This window comes from Suricata suricatta, chromosome 7 (genome assembly GCF_006229205.1).
Source record: "Suricata suricatta isolate VVHF042 chromosome 7, meerkat_22Aug2017_6uvM2_HiC, whole genome shotgun sequence".
In the NCBI taxonomy this organism is placed as follows: Eukaryota; Metazoa; Chordata; class Mammalia; order Carnivora; family Herpestidae; genus Suricata; species Suricata suricatta.
The window spans coordinates 126,627,028-126,654,095 of NC_043706.1; the positions used below are offsets into that span (position 1 = coordinate 126,627,028).

Here is a 27,068-nt window from a genome sequence, read left to right on the forward strand (position 1 = left end):
TAAGACTTCAAATATCATCTGAATGCTGATGACTCATATTTTCATTAATGCTTTCTCCCAAAGCCTCAGACTCCTATGTCTAACTGACTACTCAATATCTTCACAAAAGTGTGATAAACATTTAAAACACGGCCCATTCAGAAGTGAAATGCTGCCTTATTCCTTACCTCAGTTTTGCCCCATCCCATGGTCTTCTGTCTTGCAAGGAAATATCAGTTGAATCTATTGGCCCTATCTTAAAAAGAGGGGATTATTTCCTGTCTCCCCCACTGTTAGCAATCGGATCCAAATCACCATTAACTCTGACATGTTATTTCAGTGCCTTCTAAGTTCTCTTTTGCTTCCTTTGGACTTTTCTCAATGCTGCAGCAAGAATGATTATAAAACCCCCACTCACAGCCCTCCTTTGGCTTCCCATCTCACTTAGGCAAGCCAATGTCCTTCCTTTGGCTTAGATCACCTTTATAATCTCTGCGTCTCCTGTTCCCTCTCTGAAATGATCTCTTCTTACCTCCCCTCAGCCACACTGATCTTTTTCTGCTTCACAGAAGCCAGGACACTCTCTGCATGTAGAAGACTCTTTCTTGCTCCTTGTACTTGCTCCGTTTCTGTATCCAGAATGGTCTTTCCATGAATCCACATAGCTTAATCTTGTGTTTTCCTTCACTATGTACTTAAGTATTGTCCTATGATGGAGAGCTTTCCTTAACCACTGTACTAAATATTCTGTACCTTAATTCTTCAGTTTCCCTTTCCCACTTCCTATTTCCCCCTAGCCTTTTTCTCTTTCAAACATACTGTGTATTTTACTTAATTTATGCTGTGGTTTGTGTCTCCACCCATGAGAGTAAGCACTCCATCAGGGTAAAGATTTTAGTCTACTTTCTTCACTGAAAATCCCAGGATTGAGAGCAGGTTTCTAGCCCCACTCATAGTTAAAACATGACAAATCAATAAACAAGATGCGTATCTTAGATTTTAAAATTTACAATAATAAAGAAAAGGTAAAGACAAGATTTAGAGATAGGAAATTGTCATAGATTAATAATAAGAGTAAAAAACAAGTCCAATTTCTCTGTAGCTAATTAGTCAAAATATATCACAAATTTTAAATGTGCATGTATTTAGGTATAGTAAGTCTTCTTATGAAGATCTATACTAAGAAAATAATTAATAATGTTTGCAAAGGGACATCTGGGTGGCTCAGTCAGTTAAGCATTCGACTTGTGGTTTCGACTCAGGTCATGGACTCACAGTTTGTGAGTTTGAGCCCCGCAACTGGCTCTGTGCTAACAGTGTGGCGCCTGCTTAGGATTTCTCTTTCCCTCTCCTTTTGCACCTCCCCTCACTGTCTCTGTCTCTCTATCAAAAATAAATAAATAAACTTTAAGGAAAAAAAGTCTTCAAAGATTCAGCAATAATGATAACCACTGCAGTCTGATTTATAATAGGGAACACAAAATTTAAATCAAAACTTGCAAATTTTTCAGTATAGGATCTTAATTAAATGAAAGGCCATATATTCATATAATGGGATAGTGTGCAATAATTAAATTTGTATTTAGCTAAATTCTCATTGACATAGGAACTATTTGCAATATACTGACAAGTGGAAAAATGGTCTATAAAAAGAATAAGCTGGATGATGCTAGTTTTGAAGAAGAAATGCATATATTTTCTCATTAGTTTGAAAGAACAGTTGTTAACAATGTGGATTCTAGAATGGGATGGATATGTCTCTCCTGCTTATCTAATTTGAAAATAAATTCTTTTTTAAAATAATGATCACATAGCACTTTTATACTGGGAAGCATCAAAATTGTATCTGTGCTTACCTTCAAAACACTATTAATATTATATACATAAAGGATTTCCTTCAAGTGTGAATGGTGTAGAAATATTCCCATTTATGGCATCTTATGTGTTTATGATGAATGTCCTATATTGGTTAGTAGGGGCTAAGGCTCAAATTTTGTTTATGGAATAATGTCTTTGAGTATTTCAGTCTTTTGACCCTAACCTGTGGATGCTACCTGGCCATAGGTATGACATTGAAAAATGACATTAACATGAATGCTGACAAGATCATTAAGGGTCTACCATGCAGTTAATCCAATATTTTACCTTAGAGATTCAAATTAAAACTAACCCACTCCTTGCTCTGTCTCTAGTCAGTACCTTTTTGGCAGGAATGTGCAAGCTGCTTCCACTGAGCAGAAGAAGGGAAAGTTCCCAATCTGGCCAGAATGGAGTGAAGCTGACATAAATGCAGAAAAGTGGGATGCGGGCAAAGGCGGAAAAGAAAAGGATAAAATGGGGAAAAGCCCTGTATTTGTAAGTCCATTTGAAAATGACTAGATTTCATTTTTGTTTTAAATTTTGTCATGAAACGCGATCTCCTAACATGTGAGTGTGCCTCCATTCGAAAGAGAGAAATTTTGTCTTTCCCTGTCTCCCTCCATCTTACTGACCTGTCTTTCCCAGCCTTAGACCTGAGCTTTGCTAATTGTATTTAAGTAAATGAAAGGAGAGAAATGACCAGAGATTCAAGGGGAAATAAAGGGGAAATCAACAGAACAGTCAAACTAGTGGATTTTGGACAGAGTGGGGAACCAGGCATTTAGAGGCAGTGATTTAGAGGGACGCCTGGGTGGAGTAAGTGACTGACACTTGATTTCAGCTCAGGTCATGATCTCACAGTATGTGGGTTCGAGCCCCTCCTCAGGCTCTGCACTGATAGCAGGGGGCCTGCTTGGGATTCTCTCTCTCTCGTTCTCTCTCTCTCTTTCTCTCTCTCTCTTTCTCAAAGTAAGTAAATAAACTTCAAAAAAGAGTAGAGACAGTGGTTTAGAAAATGAAAGACCCCAGCTGACCTGTGAGCTGTTATCTGGAGATTATAAGAGAGAAATTTTAAAGATGTTATTGTGAGATAAAAGTTGAATCCCTTTTAATATTATTTGGGTAATGATCTCAAGTACTTTTCATTTATCTGTGACCATTCAAACATGAGGTGTCCCTGGGGCTGGAGCTGAGAATGGAGTTTCCTACATTTTCCAATTACGGTATCTTAGGTTCTTCTGTCTATTTAAAAATGTTTACTCTATTTCTAAAGACTTCTTTGTTGAGGGTCTGGGTCTGGGTTGTATTTTAAATAGGACCCATTTATTTTGTGCAGCAATTCATTTAACAAAAATATTTATAGAACACAATACAGTTTCAAAGCAAAACCAAAATTGCCAGAATGAACCACGTTGAACTCTGGTGTCTTTATTTGCTCAGAGAACTCCAAAATGGTATTTATTAGCAATTACGTTTTGTTCACAAAATGCAGAATGATAAGCTGCCATTATTCACAACAGTAATTTGTTTACAAAAGATAATAAATATAACTGATTGCTGATTCTGTTAGTACTTGAACAATTTCAAGTTAGCAACATGTGAGGGAATACATGCTTTGCACCATACCTAAGGTGACCATGGAACTTTTAGTTGCAGAGGGCTTTGGAACTCTCTGGGTTCAAATGAAAATGTTCATATTCTACATAGTTTTAACAGAAATATACAACTAGTGGAGCTTGAGTGTGAATTTACATTAGGAGGTTAGATTGTACAAATCCTCAGCTCTAGAAAAGGTCTAAAAATGAGTCACTCCAAACAACAGGGAGGAGAAAAGTAAAAATGACTGAAAACTTTGAACTAAGAAATAAAATACAAACATAACACTTTAGGGCCCTTGGAGTGCAAGTATGCCTTTATCAGATCACTGAAAAAAATCTTGCCCATCTCTGGAATGTTAGGCATTAAATTCTAGACATGGGTGCTGGTCACTGGGTGCCCATTTCATTTGTAGGCAACATACAGAAATGTTGCTGGCTGAATGTCAGACCACAAAATAGATACTGCGGCCCTTGGACTATGGAGCTACATAGAACTGCATGACAAGGGAGGCACCAGCCCTCCTCCTGTGGTAAACGGGGGCTCTTATAATAGAGTGTGACACTTCAGAACTGTAGCTGACACACCGTTCTGCCTCTGCTGCCTTCACAAGGTCGGAGAATGCAGCTCAGACGCTGGTTATCACAACAGGGCAAAGGTACCATCTGAGGTAATTTTTCTTCCCCCTCCCAGATCTGTTCTACAACCTCAGCAGCCCTCATGACTTGGGAAGTGACAGTCCCTCCACAGAAGTGAGTGGTGGACACTCCAAGGGTGGTGATTACATTTCTGTGATAAAGTGGTGCAGTAGCTGTTAGCCATGATCCACATTTTACCAGGGTCAGTTACCATAAGCATGGAAGTATAGCAGGCATCCTTGGGATTTTATAGAAAGTCCCATCTTTAGATGTGAGGCTAGTGGTGAGGAAATCAGCAACAGATTAGCCAACCCTTCCCTGTAATTCCAGATTTGGGTCTCACTTCTTCAGCTAAGGGACAGCAACAAAAAGACATGAAGGGTGAACCAAATTGAGACATATTCAATAAAGTATTATAAAGTGGATATAAGAAATATACCTAAAGCAAAGCAACATAAAGTACCATTAACAGGGAGAAAAGGGAATCACATTTATGATAAGATGGTCCCCCGTTTACCTTTTCCTTTTCTCCTCAAAGAAATTTATTAGTTCAAGATGTGAAAATTAGAACACAAGCAGAAAGTAATGACTTGAGGCTTATGTCAGTTTCTCTGGGCTGAAAGAGAGGATATTGTCTTGGGCTACAAAAACAGCTAAAACTTGAACCAGAATCCTAGAGGTAACTATAGAGACACAATCTGAAAATTTTGTATATCATTTTATTTCAAGACATTTACCCAACTCCTAAGCTATATGTGTGAAGACTTTGCTGCCGAGCAACTCAGTAAAAAACAACAGCTTGGAAGCTAAATAAGAGAAAGTACTTCATGATGCTACGGCAAGAGCTTGGGATTAAGGGTACCAAGGTGAAGGGACTCAGACACTCCAGCCTTCCAGCTGGTCTCCCAACATGGCTGCAGCATTCTATATTGAGTAAGGGTAAACCAGAACTACACCAGCCCAACCAAATCCTGAAACCCACTGTTGACAGGGTCAACGTTTTGTACTTTGCTGCCAGAGAGGAATAAAACCCTTCTCTTTGGAGGAAGACATCATTACCTAGAGTTTTGAAGAGAAACAGAAACAAGTGGCTGAAAAACAAGAGGAAAAATCAGATAACAGAAATATCCATGGGTGACTCAGATTAGAATGGTCAGATAGGGGAGTTCCAAGTAACCGAATTCATATTTGTAAGGGAAAAAAATAAGATGAGGCAACATCAAAAGTCTTGTGTCTCTTGGAAATTTCAGTCTGTTTTTCAGGGACTCATTCTTTGATCATTTTGCTAGATGTTGGGATTACCTTTGTCTTAATTCAAAGTATTCTAGTACTTGAAAATGCTCCAGATACACATAGAAATTACTAGTTTGAAAGCTCAGATAATACCCTCAAATAGAGCCTATTTCTCAGGTCACACCAGCTACAAATATGATTACCATGAAAATCGCAAATGATACCATCACTATTAACTCAGATGAAATTTAGTTACACCTTGTAACAATACAGTTTATATTTCTAGGGCATTGTTTTTGTATCCCTGGTACTTTACATTTTTGAAAATGTAAACCTAATTACCTTGTGAGCTGTAAGAACTTTTATACAGTAGCTACTTATGTCTCTCTAATTTACTATAATGCTAGCATTTGAGAGTAGACATTTGAATGTCATTTATTCCTCCAGAGCTCACTAACTGATTCATACTATGGGCTCAAAAATTAATAAGTTAATTGCATTCTTGGGCATTTATCCCAGAGAAATGGAAATTAATGATCATACTAAAAAACCTGTAAATTTATAGCAGCTTTATAAATAATAATCCCAAATTGGAAACAGCTCAGATGTCCTTCAATGGACACATGGTACACAACAAACAAATATCCATATCATGAAATATTACTCAGCAATAAACAAGAACAGCTTGAATGAATTGAATCTCTAGGGAATTAGGCAGAGAGGAAAAATAGCCAATCCACAGGTTGCATGCTATCTGCTTCCATTCATACAACATTACTGAAATGACAAAGCTAATGAAAAAGAGACCAGATTCATGATTGCCAGTTTGTAGGCATTAAACAGGTGGAAAGGGGGTTGGAAGGTGAGTATGACCATAAAAGAGCCTAAGATGGGTCCTTGTGCTGATGGAACTGTTCTGTATCTTGAGTGTCAATGTTATCATCATGGTTGTGATATTGCCTTATAGTTTTGGAAGATTTTACCATCGGAAAGACTGGGTAAAGACACAGGGACTTTATTATTTCACACCATGACATGTGAATCAATAATTACCTCAAAATAACCAGCATAATTTGGAAAATTAATACATGAAATTCAGATCAGAGGTATGAAATTCATTTACATACTATCATATTTTTTAATCTTCTTTACTCGGGTTAAAGAAAAAACACAATGTTTTCAGTGCAAAATATGTCCATATCTGGCCCATCCAAATTGTTTTCCTACCATACCAAATTCACATCCCAAAGCAGCTTATGCTTGTTTGGAATGTTCCTCTGCAATAAAATATTACTCAACAATCAAGGTTTTGTTAATTAAATACAGTATTTTTAACTCCAGTATTCACGAAATATTCCACGAACCAACTCTGAGAACATACAAATTACTGTATAAAAGCTTGTTTATTCATCAAATCTATATACTTATTAATTTTTGTTAAGATTGAGTTGCCTTTATTTTAATAAAACCATATGGAGAAAAAAAACCCTCAATATATTTTTATATAGCATTGTTTTGAAGACCCTGAAGGGAAGATTGAATTACCACCATCGTTGAAAATTTATTCCTGGAAGCGTCCACAGGATTTTTTAATGAACCAGGTAAGAAATATTTTCACTATTGAACAATATTAACTATGGGCTGTACTATCCTACTTATGAAAATTCTCATTTTTAAAACACTGTAAATTTTCCCCATGGTATACAGTAAGAAAAATGAATTGTTTTTTGGCATTTAACAAAAGTAAGTGTTTTTCAATAGAGTTTACTATTTCTTGTATTGGTTCCAAAGAGAATATTGAAATTTTGTTTAGAATCTTGTTTCCTTCTATACAAGATGTCAAAGGATACCCTAATTGTGTGTGAAGCTGTTTCTTAATTTTTTTACTGACTTTCCCTTTTCTCCTTCTTAGCAGGAACTTATGTGACATGAAGTTCTGTTTACTCTAGTGTTTATTGGTGTTAATTTTCTGGTCCAAGAGATTTGCACTTGGTTACCTGTGCTCCAGGCATTCTTGAAGCATTTTCTAGGGGCCATCTTCATTTCCGGAGGCCATGCCTAGCTGCTTGAATCACATTGACTGGGACAGTGCGCAGGAAACCATATTTTAACTTAATTTTATTTCTTAAAGTTTGTTTATTCATTTTGAGAAAGAGAGAGAGAGAGAGAGAGAATCCCAAGCAGTCCCCACATTGACAGTGATTTGCATGGGTTGAACTCATGAACCATGAGATCACGTCCTGAGCAGAAATCGAGTCAGATGCTTAACTGACCGAGCCACCCAGGTGCCCTGAGAAATCATTTTAAATAGCACTTACGTACATGAAAACTTTAGATCTACTGATCTAACTTCTCAACAGCTATTTTAGTTTGAATATATTTGCTGTTTTAAGCATTTAAATTGGGGAGGGGGCTCCGTTGCTCAGTTGGTTAAGCGGCTGACTTCGACTCAGGTCATGATCTTGAGGTTCTTGAGTTAGAGCCCGCATCCACGGCTCTGTGCTGACAGCTCAGAGCCTGGAGCCTGCTTCAGGTTCTGTGTCTCCTCTCTCTAACCTTCTCCCGCTCACACTCTCTCTGTCTCTCAAAAATAAACATTAAAAAAAAATTAAAAGCATCTAAATGGTCTAATGTCTTTTTTCCCACTATGAATCTATTATTTTCATTTAATGCATGGAAAACCAGTAAGCTAAAATAATTATTTAGTGCTAGTCAAATGTTTGCAATGGAGCCGAGTCTTCCATTTACTATTGAATTCATCGAATCTCAGTTTCTACACAAAGTAATTTTTATTCCTAAAAGTTTTAGCCTTTATAAGCACCACTACTAATGCAAGAAAATATAATTCATCTGCCATATTTCTAATTACTGTTACTTTTTGAGAAGGATATTCCTAGATTCAAAGATATTTAGTAAACAGAAAAAAAGAAGGTATACCTCTGGACATCAGAATATTTGTTAAATGTCTACTTGTAAGACATTTTATTTAAAAAAGATTTTTTTACATTTATTTTTGAGAGACAGAGCATAACTGGGGGAAGGGCAGAGAGAGAGGGAGACACAGAAACTGAAGCAGGCTGCAGGCTCTGAGCTGTCAGCACAGAGCCTGATGCCGGGCTTGAACTCACAAACCGTGAGATCATGCCTGAGGCGAAGCTGGATGCTTAACCACTGAGCCACCCAGGCACCCCATGCTTGTAAGACATTTTAAATAAAATAAGTCAAATGTACATGAACTATGCCTTTATATGTGCTGCCAAAGCAAGCACATGAACTATGCCGTTAAATTACTTATACTGTTAGGTACTATTGATGTGAAGAATGTAAATTCTACGGTGTTAATATAATACACTTGATAGTAATGTATTATTAATAACAGCCAGACTGTGCAAGGGAAGTGTGAAGTTTACATTTCATGCAAATAAAAAATATTAATTTCATGAGGTGGGGGTATTTCAAATGTCAATAAGTAGAAGAGTTATATGCCATCTTTTTTTCTTTTTAACATACCTTAGTTCTGAGAGCTATATTTGTTTTATAAGGAAATTCATCCACTGTTGTTGCTTAACAATTTTTAAAAAATGTTTTTATTTATTTTTGAGAGAGAGAGACAGAGTATGAGCAGGGGAGGGGCAGAGAGAAAGGGAGACACAGAATCCGAAGCAGGCTCTAGGCTCTGAGCTGTCAGCACAGAGCTCGATGTGGGGCTCGAACTCACAAACCATAAGATCATAACCTGAGCCGAAGTCAGACACTCAACCAACTGGGCCACCCAGGCGCCCCACATCCGTTGTTGTTGATGGTGCTTCTACTATACTTATCATAACTTTGGCTTCCATCTCCACACCTTTGCCTTCCTTCTGTGCTCTTTCTCTGGATCCCGTACATGGGCTGTTCTTGAAGTATGCACCAGAACAGCCACAAGTGAAACTCTACCTAACGAGGGAAGTCTAAGAACAATGTTTCTCAAGTTTTAATGTCCAGATCCACGGTGATACATATATTTTACATTGGAACTCATTAAATATGGGCATATATAAAGTGTAGACAAAACTTTAGCAAAACAAAATTGAACTTTTTTCTTTTTATAAGAATTTTTTAAATGTTTTATTTATTTTTGAGAGAGAGGAGGAGAGACAGAGTATGAGCAAGGGAGGGGCAGAGAGAGAAGGAGACACAGAATCTGAAGCCAGCCCCAGCTCTGAGCTGTCAGCAGAGAGCTTGATATGGGGCTTGAACTCATGAACTGTGAGATCATGACCTGAGCTGAAGTTGGATGCTTAACCCCCCAGGCACCCCAATAATGAACTTTCTATATGAGATTTACTCTCTTCTGCTCAAAGCAAAGGTTGAAGTCACAGGATATGACTTCACAGAGAGAAGCTAAGTTATGAAAAAACTGAAAAGCCTGGATTTAAGGTATCAGAATGAACATGGACTTATTCCAACTGAGAAGGTCAACACGCCCTGACCACCAGGGGAGTGATCAGATCTGTTTATTTCTGAGTATCAGGTATTGATGGCCCAGGCCCTTGAGTGTTAATTATATTGAAGCGATGTAAGATGTCTGAAGATGTATTCTGTCTCAGGTCTCTACCTGGGGAGTAGAGACCTCTGTAGAGACTGCTCCCTTAATATTTACCATCTTTTACACACTGTCAGTGCCTACTTTTCATTTGTTGGCAGGCAACTGTTACATTTCACTCCTCAAATTTTAGGTATTCAGTATTTATTTAATCTATTATTAATCAAATTCAATGTACATTGGTACTTGCTGAAGTGTATGGGCATTTTAGGAGTGTCACCTTGGTATTAGCCAAACCAGAATTAAAAATCTATTTTTACATAAAATATTTTATATAATATTTATGGACATTGCTATGTTCATAAATTATAAACATAAGAGTCAATTCAGGCCTTTAAGGTAGTTTTGAGTCAGTTTTTTCATAGATGTAAAAAAAACATTTTATTGAGTTTTCAAGATGCTAGTTGTATATGTGATTGAGAATAGTCAGTGGTATTAGTTTCCATGATTTTACTGATCAAAAGCATATTTATGTTAATTTGATATGTTGAGGGTATAAGTTGATCTGAATTGTAACAAAATTTTTAAAACTATTATAAATCATATCTTCCTTTATTATGTTTATTCATGAGTGCTCTAAGAATATAAAAGCATCTTTAGATAGATATCAATAAAATAATGACCATTAGATAAATTTTTTAAAATATAACAGGATGTGAAATTGGACAAGGTTTTTGAAAGCTATCACAGTTAATACTTTTTATCAAAGATGAAGCATTTTCCTGCTACCGTGTTAACTACACTTCAGGTGTAACTGGAGGGGTTAATTTTAATTTTAAGTCACTTTTTAAACTCTCAGTTTATGTGTGTATGCATGCCAAGTTTATCTGAATATATTATATCTTATAACATTTCATTTTTATATGAAAAGACCCTATTCTATAAGCATCGCATTACTAAGCTAATGTCACCTAGAGCTCTAAGAGGGTCATCTTAGGGAATAATGTGTTTATTTTTTTCTTTTAATTTCTCTGGTTGTAAGAAATGAAATCCGGTTTGACTTGTTTATATCACATGAAACTTTATTTTAGGGGCGCCTGGGTGGCTTGGTGGGTTAAGCGTCCGGCTTCGGCTCAGGTCATGATCTCACAGTTCGTAGGTTGGAGCCCCGTGTTGGGCTCTGTGCTGACAGCTCAGAGCCTGGAGCCTGCTTCGGATTCTGTGTCTCCCTCTCTCTCTGACCCTCCCCTGCTCACGCTGTCTCTCTCTGTCTCTCAAAAAATAAATAAAAAACATTTTTAAAAATTAAAAAAAAAGAAACTGTATTTCATTCAGCTACATTTCCTTTATTTTTCCTGAAGAGTAATATCTCTTTATATATATACATTTTTTTTAAATTTCAGGCTCCAGTAGTTGTGAAAAATGAAATCCTGTTTGACTTGTTTTCACCAAATGAACATTTACTCTGCAGTGAGGTATGTAGGGAATTTTTAACTCAACCCTGATTGCAGAATAACTTCCAGACCTGCTTAACATAATTCCCAGACTGTCCATTTAAGTTATCCCTTGCTTACCTCTAAGTTTTAGAATTGCTCAGTGTTTTATAATCCAGACATTCCAAGGGGAAGAGAAGCCTCTTCAACTGAGTTTAATGAGCAAACGGTGGGGAAATGTTAGTGTTACAGTTGCTGCCCACAGACCCAGTGGAGCTGAGATCTCACTCATCATCTGGGCATTTTGCCTCTTGACCCACGTGCCTACCAATGGACATCAAGTTGCTACAGGAACCTGCTGGGCTCAAGTGCAGGGTGTTTGACTTGCTAATGCAGAGAAAACCTCACCTAAGGGCCCCCACCTCCACACCCTGGGTTTTATCATCAGAAGCAAGCCTGTTCCACTCCCCTACGGTGGTTATATCAGAAACAGGGATTTTTTAAACAATTATTTTCTCCTAAGACCCAGTCAAAATCAATTGTCATTATTGATTGAAATACTTTGTTTTTCTTATCTTAAATATCTTGACCAATATTAAAATCAAAACATTTATTTCTTCAACCAAGTTGTACCTCTGAGTGGTTTTATGCCTTATAGTTTAGTCTAAAATATGCTTATTTTATGATCCAAAGCATGCATAGACTTTAGCTTTTCCTTTTTTGAGGGAAGAAAAGTATAAAATATTCCATATTAAAATTACCAGATATACGGGAAGATACTGGGTTTACCTTTTTCAACTTAACTAAACTTAAAGAAATGTCCTAAATAATGTAAATTAAGGAAAACATAAATTTTGTAAGGTTAGTCTCAAGTATTTAATCTTTTTATAAACCAGGCAGTTAAACATATTTCAGAAAATCCAATATTACTGAGGGTAATAATAATGTCTTTACTTAACACCACTGTGACTCACAGATCTTTTTTTTTACATTGTTTCTATTCCTTGTAAAATACTGAAAAACATATAGTAGAATCTACATTTTACAGACTGCATTATATAAACTGCATTTTAGAGACAGTGAAATGACAGGCCCGAGAGCAGAAGGACCTGGAAGAAAATTCAAACCCTGGTCTGTTTCTGCTCAGCTCCCCACCGCACCTTACTGCCTGTTGAAAACTCTGCCGTGGGAGTTTTACTTAGATCACTTCTGCACCTGCGGATTGACGCAGGAAATATGAGACTTAGAGAAGATTTTACTGTGTATGCAATTTTAATTCTCATCTCATTCATTGTCTAACTGATCCTACTAACATAAAAGAGATAATTTCTTCTCAAACTTCTCAACCCTTACAGAAGAGTAGCTTACTCATTTATAATAAAAGTTAATTCCAGAATAAAATCACCACTGTTCTCAGAACCATTCGGTCTCTCTCCCTCTCTCCATCTCTCTCTCCCTCTCCCCTTTCTGTCTGTCTGTGTCTGTCTGTCTGTCTGTCTGTCTGTCTCTCTCTCTCTCTCTCTCTCACACACACACACACACACACACACACACACACACACACACACACACCTGAAGTGAAGGTCAATATCAAGTGGAGGTCAATGTCAAATCACTGACAGTTTACTCTGGAAGACAGCTCTTAGCTAAGAATGTGTTTAATATTAAGCCTTTTTAGCTTGCATTGTGACTATACTTCCCGACAGCAAAGGCAAGAATGATGACTTTATTCTGTAAGTCAAAAATCAAAATGTGGAACAGATTACATGCAGAATTTAATATTCCTACTGGAAGTAGATTTTCAACAGGTTTTGCCCCTAAATTAGAGTACCAACAACTGAAAAGCAACTGATTAACACTAATGGCTTTTGTCTCTAGTTGATGAGATGGATTATCAGTGAAATCTACACAGTGTGGAAGATATTCAATGGAGGTATTTTGAAAAATTATTTGAAAGGGACCACAGGGGAGCCTCTTCTCACCTGGAAGCCCTGGGAACACATTTACTCTCTGTGCAAGGCTGTGAAAGGTCACATGCCCTTATTCAATAGCTATGGGAAGTATGTTGTGAAACTTTACTGGATGGTAAGTAAGTTCATGTTCATGTGCATAAAAATTGTCTTTCATATTGAAATATATTTATTTTATATGCTGTTACCTTGGTTAATACAAGGTCATGCACTTATACAGGATATCAATTGTGCACTTACTGGGAAGAAATGTTCTGCATATATAATTTGGGATCTATATGAAATATTGTTGTTGGTCCTGTGACATGAGTCTCATGTGCTTTTTAAACTGGTGCTGCTTGGAACATGGAGGGGTGGTCCTCTGTTATGTCCACCCTCTCAAGCCGGTGGGCTGGGTAGGCAGGTGGACGCACAGGCTCTCTTCTTTCCCCCTTTCTCTCTGATGTGGTATGCCACCTTGAGTAAGAAGAGTGTTCAAGCATGAACCACTCTTTCTCTCCTGCTACTGGGAGGCCTGGTCTCACCCAATCTTTTTCCTAAGCTTGAGGTTTGTACTCATGGTAACAAATCTTACCTTGATACAAAAAGTTTTTGCTTCTGCCTGAAAGGAAGGAAATAAGATAGTAGAAATAGAGAATGAAAAAATCCCTTAGCTCACAAGGTAAAGTGGCTCACATCACATTTAACAGCACAAGATTATGAAATCCCTTTGATTTTTTGTTGGTGGAATGCTCTCTGCAAAGGCCCGGACTCACAGGCAGAGCCGGCTCCATGATTTGCAGAGCCCCTTGCTCAAAAATGATTGGGAATTTCAATATGGTGAGAGCAGCTCTTAAAAGAATGGGGTCCCTCTAAGTGTGAGGTTCATTGTGACTGTGCAGGTCGTACACCCATGAACCTGGTCCTGGTCACCTAGGAAGCGTGTTCTTGAACATTTGAGGAAGGGGGAAGTATGAAAAGTTAACCATCCCAGTCTATGTTACTAAAGAACATGACGTTTTCCCCCAATGAGCCAGAGCCATCTCCCTTTCCTGGGATGGAGAATGCTGAAAGGAATTCATGAGGAATTAATGAGATCGTGGGGTTCCTGGGTGGCTCAGTCAGTTAAGTTGCTAACGTGGCTCAGGTCATGATCTCACAGGTCTTGAATTTGAGTCCCACTTCTGTCTCTCTGCTGTCAGAGCAGAGCCTGCTTCTGATCCTCTGTCTCCCTCTCTCTATCTGCCCCTCCCCTGCTTGCACACATGCACTCTCTCTCAAAAATAAAAAGAAAAAAATTTTTTTTAATTAATTAATGAAATTGTTACAGCAGGGACATAAAAGTGAAGATGGTAATGTTAGCCTCTGATATCTAAAATAGGATTTTGGGTGTTTTGATATTCACGGCAAGATGAGAGACTTTGAAAGTCAACACTTTGTGAGGAGAGAAAATGACTTCCTAAATGCCTTTATCTTCCTTATTTACCAATCAGCAGACAGATTTGGCAGACAAGACTCCAAAGGTTCAATGCACACCAAAGGATGAGAGTGAGGATACACCATGGATAGGGTTGAGGGATTATAGAGAGAAGGTAACCGTGGGAGGAATGACAAGGTCACATGCCTGATATTGGCTCCCCTCTCTCCACTTCTCACAAATTTGCTTAAACTGAGGTGGGAGGGAGTTCAAAATTATTATAAATCATGGGGGGCCTCCGTGGCTCAGTCAGTTGAGCATCTGACTCTTGATTTTGGCTCAGATCATGATCTCACGGTTTGTGACTTCAAGCCCTGCATCATGAGTTCTGCAAAATGGAACGTAGATGGCTACCTGTTTTTCTGGCTGGTAGACATTTGTTCTTTCTGGACTAGAAGCAGATATTTTTACCTGTTTCTACTCAAATCCCAGGTGGTAAGCCTGAGCCAATACCTGTGTGCATATTAGGTATAGTAAAGAATTAAATTCTTTCTGACAAGATATACATTATAGTTTCCTTTTTATATATATTTATGTAATATTTATATATATTTATATATAAATATATAATTTATAGCAACAATAGGATAATATGACACTTCTTGTTTTATAATGTATTTTTTCCCTAACTATGGGCATTATTTATGATAATATATATCAATCTACATTGTACTCCATTGTTTGAATGTAAGAACTATGATATTTTGTTACTTTCATATTGATATTTAGATTATAACCAGTGTTTTACCAATACAATTCAGTAAAATAGCATCTTTGTGTATATATTTTTGCCCATTTATGATTATTTTTTTTGGGATTTCTACATGTGGAATTACTCAAATGTATGCAAATTTTTAATTTTCATAAATATATCCAATTTTCTCTTACACTTTAATTTGTGTACAATTTATATTTGATATAATTGGAATTTAAGTCTGTCATTGTATTATTTGTTTATTTGCTCTGTAACTTCTGTTATTTCTTTTTTTTTTTTTTGGTATCCATTTCCCTGTTCCTGTATGTTTCTTGAACATTCTTTGGGATTCCATGTTGAATTATCTCTAGTGTTGTCAGGTGTATCTCTGTGCATTACTTTTTTTCTAATGGTTGCTCTAGGGATTAAAATATACATACTTAGCTTATCACAGTCTAGTAATACCAGAATTTTATGACTTAAATGGGAATATAGCTACTTTACCATCATGTGGGTCCCTTTACATCTTCATAACATAATCGATTAGATATTTTTTATGTATATTAAGAATTTTTATAAAGTTAATGCTGCTTTTTAATGTCAAATATAATTTTACTACACTTGCTCTTAGCCAAAAGGCTAAGTCATGTCAAATATAATTTAAAAAATTCCAGAAGCAAAGAATACTTTATTGTATTCAGCCTTATTTTTTTAAGTTTTCTTTTAGCATCTATTTATTATCAAGAGACAGAGAGAGACAGAGCATGAACAGGGGAGGGGCAGAGAGGGGAGACATAGAATCTGAAGACAGGCTCCAGACTCTGAGCTGTCAGCACAGGGCCAGACACTCACAGATGGTGAGATCATGACCTGAGACGAATTTGGACACTTAACCAACTGAGCCACCCAGGTGCCCCTAGCCATATGTTTATATTTTTCTTTGCTCTTTCTTCACTCTGGATGTCCTAAGATTTCTCCTATTTCTTTTCTTTCTTTCTTTCTTTCTTTCTTTCTTTCTTTCTTTCTTTCTTTCTTTCTTTCTTTCTTTCTTTCTTTCCTTCCTTCCTTCCTTCCTTCCTTCCTTCCTTCCTTCCTTTCTTTCTTTCTTTCTTTCTTTCTTTCTTTCTTTCTTTCTTTCTTTCTTTCTTTCTATTTTTTTGGTCTCTGCTTTCACCACCCTTTTTATTTCTTTATTCCTTTTTTTTCCCCACCATCCTTTCTGATTCAATCTTCTGGTGACAAATTATCTTAACTTTCTTCTTATCTGAAAATGTTTTATTTCACCCTTATTCCTAAAGAATATTTTCACTTGATACAGTGTTGTGGGTTGGCAGGCCTTTTTCTTCAGTATTGAAAGGTAGCCTGATACTTCCCTCTGGCCTCTGTTTTCCGGGGAGCGAGCTGGTGGTCTTTTCTCACAAGCCGATTTCTGGCTTTTTTTCTGTGTCTCCAGTTTTCAGAAGTTTGAATTTGATGTATCTGGGTATAGATTTCTTTGAGATTATCCTCTCTGGGATATTCTGAGTTCCTTGATTCTACAGGAGTCATGTCTTAAGACAAATTTGGGACAGTTTTCGGTCATTATTCATTTAAATATTTTTTCAGCCCCATATTCTTTCTTCATTTGGGGAGACTTTGATGGCATGCATGTTGTATCTTCTGTCATTTTCTCATAGGTCCTTGAGGGTCTTATCATTAGAAAATAATCTACTTTTCCTGGTTGTTTATGATTTCTATTGACTTAAATTCCAATTCACCAATTTCTTCCCCATTTGCATTCTGCTGTTGATCTTTTCCTATGAAAGTTTTTTTTAATTTCAAAATTTCTGGTTTTTTCCTTTTATGTTTTTTACTTCTTTGATAAGATATTCTATTCTTTTTTTGTTTCAAAAAGTATTCATAGTTTTTTATGACATCAGCTTTAAATTTCTTAACTAAAAATTCATTTTTGGCATTGTGGTCTGTTGATTGTATTTTCTCATTGAAATTTAGATTTTCCCTTTTTGCATGATTGGTAATATTGGACCGTTTCCTGGACATGTTTGGTGTTATGTTGTATGACTGCTGCTAATTAAATTCTTTATTTTAGTAAGTAGTCCACCTGTTTAGATTCAGAGTGCACATCCTGGCTAGCTTTTTGTGGGCTGTTTTCATATGTTGATGTGGTTTACAAAGCCTGTGTGGTGCTGCTCTTCTCCGTCACTCTGATGGTAGGACTCCATCCTGCAGCATCCTCAGCACCTGCTGAGGAAGGGCACGGGTGCCAGTTCATCCCTGCATGGGTAGCATGTGGAAATGAAAGATCCTCTGATGGGTTCTTTACTAATGCAGAAAGCACTTCCTCTCTACTGCAGGAAGGCAATAGAAGTCACAGTTCTGCCCGCTGACTCCACTGCAAAGAGAAACTGCCTTGTTTTACTTCGGGACAGTCACAGAAGTCAGCCTTTCACCCTCAGGCCCTGTGTGGGAAGGGTACCACGTGTTACTGGGCCGAAGGTGGGGGAGTGCTGTTACGGTTCTTTCCCATCTGTATAATTATCTTCATTCAGGAATGTGCTGGACTCTCTGTCCAATGATTGTTCTTTCCTTGATCTTTTGTAAGTGTAATTGATGCTATTCATTAAAAATCATTTAAGCAAAATGTTTGATGCTTATTTATTTTGGAGAGAAAGGCCGAGTGCAAGCAGGGGAGGGGCAGAGAGAGAGGGAGACACAGAAACCAAAGCAGGCTCCAGGTTCTAAGCCATTAGCACAGAGCCTGATGCGGGCTCGAACTCTTGAACCATGAGATCACGACCTGAGCCAAAGTCGAATACTCAACCTTCTGAACCACCCAGGCACCCCCAAAAAACATTTTTATTATCGGTTTAGCATGGTCTTAGGAAGAAGAAGATAAACATATATGTGGCCGTTTAGTTATCTTGACCTAGAATTCAAGTGTGGAAAATATTAAAATTTGAACATGACTGTATCCTAAAGTAACAGTGATGTATATTTATATTAATAAAAGAGGCATCCTTCTTCATAAGCATGCTAAGTAGTTAAACATTTTGATGGTCATTTCAAATTATGTGGTGTAAACACAGTAAACTTAGTAAAAACTGTCTAATGTACATCTTTTATGTGCAGGTAAAAATTTTTTTGTAAAAATGTTTCAGTGTTGGGCACCTGGGTGGCTCAGTTGGTTGAGCTCCTAATTCTTGATTTCAGGTCAGGTCATGATCCAAGGATGGTGGGTTTGAGCCCCTCACTGGGCTCCACACTGAGCATGGAGCCTGCTTAAGATTCTCTCTCTCTTGCTGTCTCCCTCTACCTCGCTCCCCCGCATGCTCCCATGCTTTCTCTCTAAAACGAAATTAAAAAAAAATCTCGTGTTCTAAAGCACCATGAACATATTATGTTTTATACTGTTTGCATACATGTCTTCCCTCACAAGACTCTAAGCAATTCACTGGTATAGACCATGTATTGTGCAGAATTTGGGTTCACAATGCTTGTGTCACTGCTGAAAATATTTCTTGGGCAAAATAATAAATTCATAATAAAATGTCACATGTAAAACCAAAGTTTAAAAAATATTTGAGAGTATAATCATTAATGTTATCATTTGTCTCAAACTTTTCATTGTGAAGCAATATGCATACAGTAAATATATAATCACTTTATTTAATAAAGAATTAACTTCATGTTAAAAATCAGATCTTTAATCAGGAGTAAAAGCAATCTGGTAATTAGAAGTTTAAAATCACTGAGTCTATCAGGATGAACTACTTATATTTGGAGAATTTGTGTTATGATTATATTAAGTTATTTAATTATGACCAAACTTATCCATGGTTGTGTATTGTTTTGGTTCTGCTATTTGAAACACTTTAATTTACTGCATTATCTAGGATGGGCACCCAACAACGTGTTTATAAGGTCTTATATATAATGACACTGTTGATGTAGATAAATAAAATAAAATAAATTAAATAAAATAGCTAAAATTCTCATCCAGAGTAGTATTGAAAACCAATGCACCAGTCTTTAGATATAGGAAGGTAAGGTAAAATTATAAAACAGTAATAGTAACATCAGCAGTGTACAATAATGTATGAGAAAAAATAACATAAATCACTGATGGTATATTTCTTTCTTCTCATTTTTAGGGTTGCTGGAGAAAGATAACTATTGATGACTTTCTCCCTTTTGATGAAGACAACAATCTATTGCTTCCAGCCACAACCTACGACTTTGAACTCTGGCCAATGCTTTTGTGCAAAGCTATCATTAAGCTGGCAAATGTTGAGTATGTGGAAGGAAGAACTATCACTCTCAAAAAAAAAAAAAAAAAAGACATGGGGTGCCTGGGTGGCTCAGTCGGTTAAGCATCCAGCTTCGGCTTAGGTCATGATCTTGCAGTTCAAGCGTTTGAGCCCCACATGGGGCTCTGTGCTGGCGGCTAGCTCAGAGCCTGGAGCCTGTTTCAGATTCTGTCGTATCTCTCTCTCTCTCTCTGACCCTCCCCTGCTCATGCTGTCTCTCTCTGTCTTTCAAAAATAAATTAAAAAAAATAAAAAAAAGACAAACGACAAAAAAACTATACATCTATATCACATAGCTTTATTTTTTAAAAATCTATTTAAAATAGACTTCTTTCTAAACATTGTAGATATTTTGATATAAAAATGCCAAAACCACTAATTTGAAGTATTGGGTTAGCCAGCAATAAGACAAAATTCTCCCAAGAAGAAATACAAATTATTCTATATCCAATGCTTTCTTTTTTTTTAATTTTTTAAATTATTACTTATTTTTGAGAGAGAGAGAGAGAGAGCATTGAGCAGGGGAGGGTCAGAGAGAGAGGGAGACACAGAATCCAAAGACAGGCAGAGACTCTGAGCTAGCTGTCAACCCAGAGCCTAATGCGGGACTTGAACCCACAAACCATGAGATCATGACCTGAGCTGAAGTCAGATGCTTAACCGACTGAGCCACCAAGGCACCTCTATCCAATGCTTTCTTATGATAAATAGAAAGTAATCATGAAAAAGAGTGTTTTAGCTTAGCAGGAGAAAAAAGTTGTTTTTGTAGGGGAAGATATTGGTTCATCTAAATACCAAAATATGTATAGTGGCATCCAGTATCCTAAGATTTTAGGTTCTGTATATGCAGCAATAATTTATAACCTTGAAAACCTGAACACTTTTGAAGGACATCAATGTTTTTTTAATATCCTCATGATTTTGGTAATACTCCTCCCTTTTAATAAGTTTGTGATACAAACTTCTTCTATTTGCTCCAATATTCTTGTGAAATCTACTTATGTCTTCCATTCCTGCATGTCTTGTGCATCAACATGTATGAGACATGCCTGCCACTTTCATTCTCTTGGCTTCCCCCTGACAGAGACCTTAGGTCAGTCCATCCCCACCCCAGCCTTACAAAAAAAAATTTTTTCTAGATGCTTAAGTTGCAAAGACCTGGCAACTTTGTATCATTGCTCAGCGGGGAGAGTCTCACCTATACTGAGCCAGCTTGAATTTGATACCCTTCACCCTCCTGCAGGGTGTGAAGGCAGCTCATCCTCAGCACGATGCCCACGTGCTCCAACAGACCACTGCACCCCTCTGCTCAGTGCTCAGCCTCCTGCCTTTCTGTAAACAGAGCTCTGTCCATCAGAAGCCTGTTCTGGTTTTTTGTGGATTTGTTTTTGGCTCAGCTTCCTTTTTCTTTCTCAAGGCTATACAACAAAACCAGCCGCCCTCCTGCCATCCTTGACAGACCTCTTTTCTCTCACCAGCCCTCGATCGTCTGTTCAGAATTTGTTTCATCCAGCTCACAACTCTTAATTTCAATGATTAAAAACAAAAAACAAAAACCTCAACCCACATCTTTTTAGGTGGCTGAAGAGCACTAAGTATTCAGAATGGTGACAATTATGTTTGTTTGTTTTGAAAGAGAATGCTGTTCCTAGTGTTCCTAATTCTCAGACCCACCTTGAAGTTCTGAGAACTGGAGTTGAATAAACACTAGTGAAGTGTGAAATGGGCGACCTGGAAAATTGGAGTGGTGTTTTGTCTTTCTTAAAGTTGTAGTCCCATAGAATTTTAGAGCCTCCTAAGAAACAGAATTATTGCTATCTTAGAAAATAAATCCAGCCCAGAAATAAAGGCCCAGACTAAATGTAAGACATTTCTTAGGCTTTCTAGTGGCTACCTGTACTGTGTGGTACAATTTATATTTATCTACACTTTTTTTCTCAAATTTTATAGTACATAACAATTATTTTTACATGAGTGCTTGCTTTCTACATTAAAAAATTAATATGTAGTAAGTATTTCACTATCACTGTGAGCTCTGCAAATGAAAGAACACTATTTACATGAGGTATGCAGTCACTTCCTAAATACGATTAACCCCAGAGTTTAGACTAGACTGTGAACTTCCACAGGAGATTTCTGTTATCTGTGACACATGTAGACACAGCAAAATTCATAATGTATGAGCAAGAAACTAATACAAGTTTATAAATGATAGAACACGTGACTAAGAGAGTAAGACTTCTTACTGGAGAAAAGAACATGTCTGGTCAATACCATTAATCACCACTGCTGGCACATGGTAAACCGAACGGGGCTCCTGGGCAGGACGGGTACGGCATTTCTGTGTGTCAGTGCAAATAGACTAATCACTTCCGGGGGAGCCAAAAGGACTAAAATGAGAAGAGTGGCATTTGGTCCCTCACAATCTCATTCGACTTTATGCTATGATGGCGGATCTACTCCTTTGTATAGGATGAAAGAGATGTTTCTCATTCCTCTGAAATTATCTGAGGATTAAATTAAGGTTATCTGATGCCATCGTGACCTACTGTGTCTGGGACTGATTAGTAACTGTCTCATGGACATCTTAGAATAGTAGCTGACATTAAAAATGTAGGAGACACGGTTCTATTTTTTAAAGAACATAATAGTATATTGAATATATAAAATATATTATCTAAATTTATAAATTTTATAATATATATGTGAATACATTTTGTGTATATGGCATGGATATTAATTTATATCCTTTTAAAATAAGGCTTGTAGCATGTTTTTAAATAAACATGAACTTTCACATTGGATTCCTTTAAGCTCTTTAACTATATGAATCATCTGGCTGTTGGGATAGTAATTTCTTATAAAGTATAAGCAGTATGATCCCTACACTTATTATTATATCACTGTTTATTAAAGATCCCCAGTCCTTATGTATCTCTTTGTATGTGTTTTCAAGTATTATTAACTATGCCATTTTGCATTTGCTTTTTCAGCATCCATGTAGCGGAGAGGAGAGAATTAGGGGAGTTCACAGTTATTCATGCCCTGACAGGATGGTTACCAGAAGTGATTCCTCTCCAGTAGGTTTTCCATTAAGTTCTTCATATGTATTTTTCTTTCTTTCCAAGTAATGTTTCTTTAACTAAATGTTATTAAGCTTTAAGAAAGTTTTAAGAAAATCTCACATTTTACAAAATGTTTGTGAATACAATATTTTAGTATATTAATATTTTATAGTATTATATAAAATCCCATGAGAATTTCAGGATTAATTGTGTTTTTAAAAAACACTGTGAATTACAAATATTAAAACCATGTTAGTTATTTATCATGTTTACAGGCATCCCTTTGTACTTATATAACTAGTACACTTACTTAATACAGAAACATATGGGGGTTCTGGGTGGCTCAGTAGATTAAGCACCCATGTCTTGATTACAACTCAGGTCATGATCTCATTGTGAGATCAAGTCCCTTATTAGGCTTTGTGCTGACATCACAGAGCCTGCTTGGGATTCTCTATCTTTTTCTCTCTCTCTCTCTTTTTGTGCCTTCCCTGCCCTGCTCTCTTTATCCCAATATAAATAAATAAATAGAAACATAAAGGCAACTTGTAATTAGCCACACATATTAAGAAATAATTAATAGTAATAAAATACCTATTAGGCATTAGGCACATTAATATATTATTGTTAATTAAAAACCACAGTTCTGAAAATATTATCATTTAATCATTCATATGACCTCATTAGCTGGGTATATTTCATTACAAATAAAGAAACTGAAGACCAGAGTGGTAGAATACCCCAAAGCTGTGTACATTGTACCTGGAGTAGAAAAAAATATATAAATCCAAGCCTTGTTGGGTCCACAGCCCACAGTCTTTATTTCATGTGCTTCTAGATATTTGTCTTTGACCCAAAAAAGATATTTAATGTAATGCTTACTTAAAATTTCACAAGTACTTTTATTTCATACATAAAGGTTATAGAAACACAATTTGATTATATCACCACTGATAGTAGAAATTAATCAGGTCAAAGTGCATAGAAAAACATATTGATACATCTGAACATATCATCAGTTCAGATGTTGGGTTTTATAAGAAGATCAAATCCATAGTTCAGTTATCAGTTTGGGTCATCTCTGATCCAGTTTGGATCACCTCTAGTCTTTTATTGGTCTTGGGAAGCTAAGGATCTAGGTTATAGGAGATTGAATTTAGTCCCTAGTGACTTGGATCTTACCATCTAAAGCATCTTTTCAGCAGGATAAGTTAGCTATTGCCTGGTTCAAATAATAATGTTTTGGGATGTCTGGGTGGCTCAGTCGGTTAAGCATCCAACTTCAGCTCAGGTCATGATCTCACAGTTCGTGGGTTTGAGCCCCACGTGGAGCTCTGTGTTGAAAGCTCTCAGTCTGGAAGCTACTTCAGTTTCTGTGTCTCCCTCTCTCTCTCTGCCCCTCCCCTGCACATGCTCTGTCTGTCTGTCTGTGTCTCTCTCTCTCTCTCAAAATAAAAAAATATATGCAGGGGAAAAATGGAAGTATAGATCCCTTCCTCAAAAGACTACTTTCTTGAAAGGGAAGATGATCTTATTATTATTTTTTTACTCTTAAGAAGAGGTCTAGACAACACCCTTTTAGGTCATCTCATGGAAAATCCTTTTTTGATACCTAAGGGAAGAGAATATATCTTGACAAAATATGGGCAATATCAGTGGAGAGAAGTAGAGACAGAATGAAGTTTAGAAGTATGGGCTTTTCTAAATTTTTATCTTCAGTGTTGATGGAATGCTTATAATTTTGCTTAATTTTTCCTGCATGGTAGTGAATAAAGATAGCAGAGACATGAAATCGTCAGATGTCCATTGGAGGATGGTAAAGAAATAGGAGATCAAAATATTTCACAACTAGAAAATTAGTCAATTAGAAATTGTGAATTGTCTCTCAACAGAATCATACACTGAAATCATACATGAAAATTGAAAAGTGTTCATATGCTTCAGAATTATAAGGAGACCACCTTAGAATTAATAATAAAAATGTTGAGCAATTTTAGATGTCCAGTTTAAACAAATTTATGGTTGCTTCTGAAATTTCTATGAAAATGAGGCAGAAAAACTTGAGATTAGAAGTCAGAACTATATAGCTAGGTTTATGATCTTACACTTTCAATTTCAGTTATGTGAATTTTGCAAGTAATGTGAAATGAGAATAAAATGACCTGTCTTATATGGTTGTTCTTAAGATAAGTGAGTAGGTGATAGAAAAAATACCTACTATATGGTAGAGACATAATTACTATAATTTTTTTCCTCCCTAGTGACTGTCACTAGATTATTTAATATTATCTAGAAATATATATATATATAAAAATATATATAAAGTTAGTACTCAACTTTTGAAAATGAGGAAAAGTGTAAAGAAGAGAGAAACTGACCCATTCAAATGTATCAATCTTCTCTTAAATACAATTAAAAAGTAAAAGATATATACTATCTTTAATGTATGTAAATCATGACTTGAAGAGTATTTTCCTATAAACATTCTGCTGAATTATTCATATAATTTTAAGTGACAATTATAAAATTTCAATTTTATGTGTATATATGTAATTTAAAATGAAAAGAATGTCATGAAATAGCATAAAAAAGATTGTCAAGAAACGTTTAAGTTGAAATTCGGAGGCAATGGCCACGAGCCAAGGATGCTGGCCGGGGTCAGATGGGGCTTCACAGAGTGTTCTGACTTGGTTTGAGCTTACTGTTGGCTGGGTTTGGTTGAAGGAGAGGGGCACTGAAGGCGGGAGAATGATCTTGTCAGAGCCACGTGGTATGTTCAGGAGTAGAATGTTGACTACTGGAACTTTTCCCGTGTGAAAATCAGCTAGAAGGACAGAGTTTTGTGGCATTTCCAACAGACATCTTCCCTTCCACCTTCCTGAGGGAGTACTGAAAGGAGGCACTGGTCTCTGTGCAATTATTGACCTTGACTCTTATGTTTTCCTTCAACTTGTGCATTTTCACCATCTGAAAAAAGAAACCTTTTAACTCTTCATATAATAACTGGAACACAGTCAGTGATATGTCTGAGTGGGTATAAGAAGACAATTTCAAATAATGAGAATATTTGTTTCTTGGCACATTTTTCTGATGTTGGCGTAGTTCATCTGGAAGAGAACACTTCATCACCTCACTTTTTAAAACTGAAATATGATTGACACATAATTTCCTGTTAGTTTCGGGCATACATTATGGTGATTCAATATTTTTATACATTACTAAGTCATCCCCATGGGGTCTAGTTACCATCTGTTATGATATAGTTATGACAGTATCTTTGAATATATCCCCTACACTGTACCGTGTACCACCATGACTTATTTATTTTTATAACTGGAAATTTCTACTTAATCCTTGCACCTACTTCACCCAACCCCTAATGCCTCTGACTTTGATAGCCAAAAGTTTATTTCCTATATCTATATGTCTGTTTCTGTTTTCTTTGTTCCGTGTTTTAGATTCCACATATAAGTAAAATCGTACAGTTTTGGTCTTTCTCTGATTTATCACATTTAGCATAATACACTCGAGGTCCATCATGTTGTCACAAGTGGAAGGATTTTGAGCTGTTTTTTTTATGGCTGAGTAACATTATGTATATATGACACACCTTTCTTACCCATATCTTGGGTCTTGTAAATAATGCTGCAGTAAACATAGGTGTACACATATCTCTTTATATTGGTGTTTCCTTGTATTCAGATAACCCAGAATTGGAATTGCTGGATTGTATGATAGTTCTTTTTTAAATATTTTGAAGAAACTCCATACTGTTTTCCAAAGTGACTGCACCAGTTTACAATCTCACCAAGAGTGCATAAAGTTTCTTTTTTTATTCCACATCCTTGTCATACCTGTATTTTATTATTATTATTTTATTTTGTATAACAGCCATTCCAACAGTTATGAAGTAAAATCTCTTTTTGGTCTTTGTTTACACTTTCTTGATGATTGCTGATGCTGAATATCTTTTCATGTGCCTTTGTTTATCTGTATGTCTTTTTTTTATTGTCTATTCGGATCATCTATCAATTTATTAATTGAAGAGTTTGGGTTTTGTTTGTTTCTTTGTTGCTTTTGAGTTATATGAGTACTTCATATCTTTTTAACTCCCTATCGGATATAAGATTGAAAAATATTTTCTTGGGGCACCTGGTTGGCTCAGTCAGCTGAGCCTCCTACTTCAGCTCAAGTCACAATCTCACAGTTCGCGAGTTTGAGTCCCATGTCAGGCTCTGTGCTGACAGCTTGGAGCCTGAAGCCTGCTTCAGATTCTGTGTCTCCCTCTCTCTCTGCCTCTCCCCAGTTCATG

At 36.6% G+C, this 27,068-nt stretch overlaps 1 protein-coding gene across 1 annotated transcript in view; it reads left to right on the forward strand.

Moving 5' to 3' along the window:
* The window catches only part of ADGB (androglobin), a 135,833-nt gene that overhangs the window by 12,561 nt on the left and 96,204 nt on the right, over positions 1-27,068 (forward strand). The window contains exons 2-7 of the mRNA XM_029945518.1: positions 2,172-2,334; positions 6,815-6,907; positions 11,235-11,306; positions 13,143-13,349; positions 19,536-19,675; positions 22,685-22,771. Coding sequence (XP_029801378.1) covers positions 2,172-2,334; positions 6,815-6,907; positions 11,235-11,306; positions 13,143-13,349; positions 19,536-19,675; positions 22,685-22,771 — 762 coding nt within the window. The remainder of the gene's footprint in view (positions 1-2,171; positions 2,335-6,814; positions 6,908-11,234; positions 11,307-13,142; positions 13,350-19,535; positions 19,676-22,684; positions 22,772-27,068) is intronic.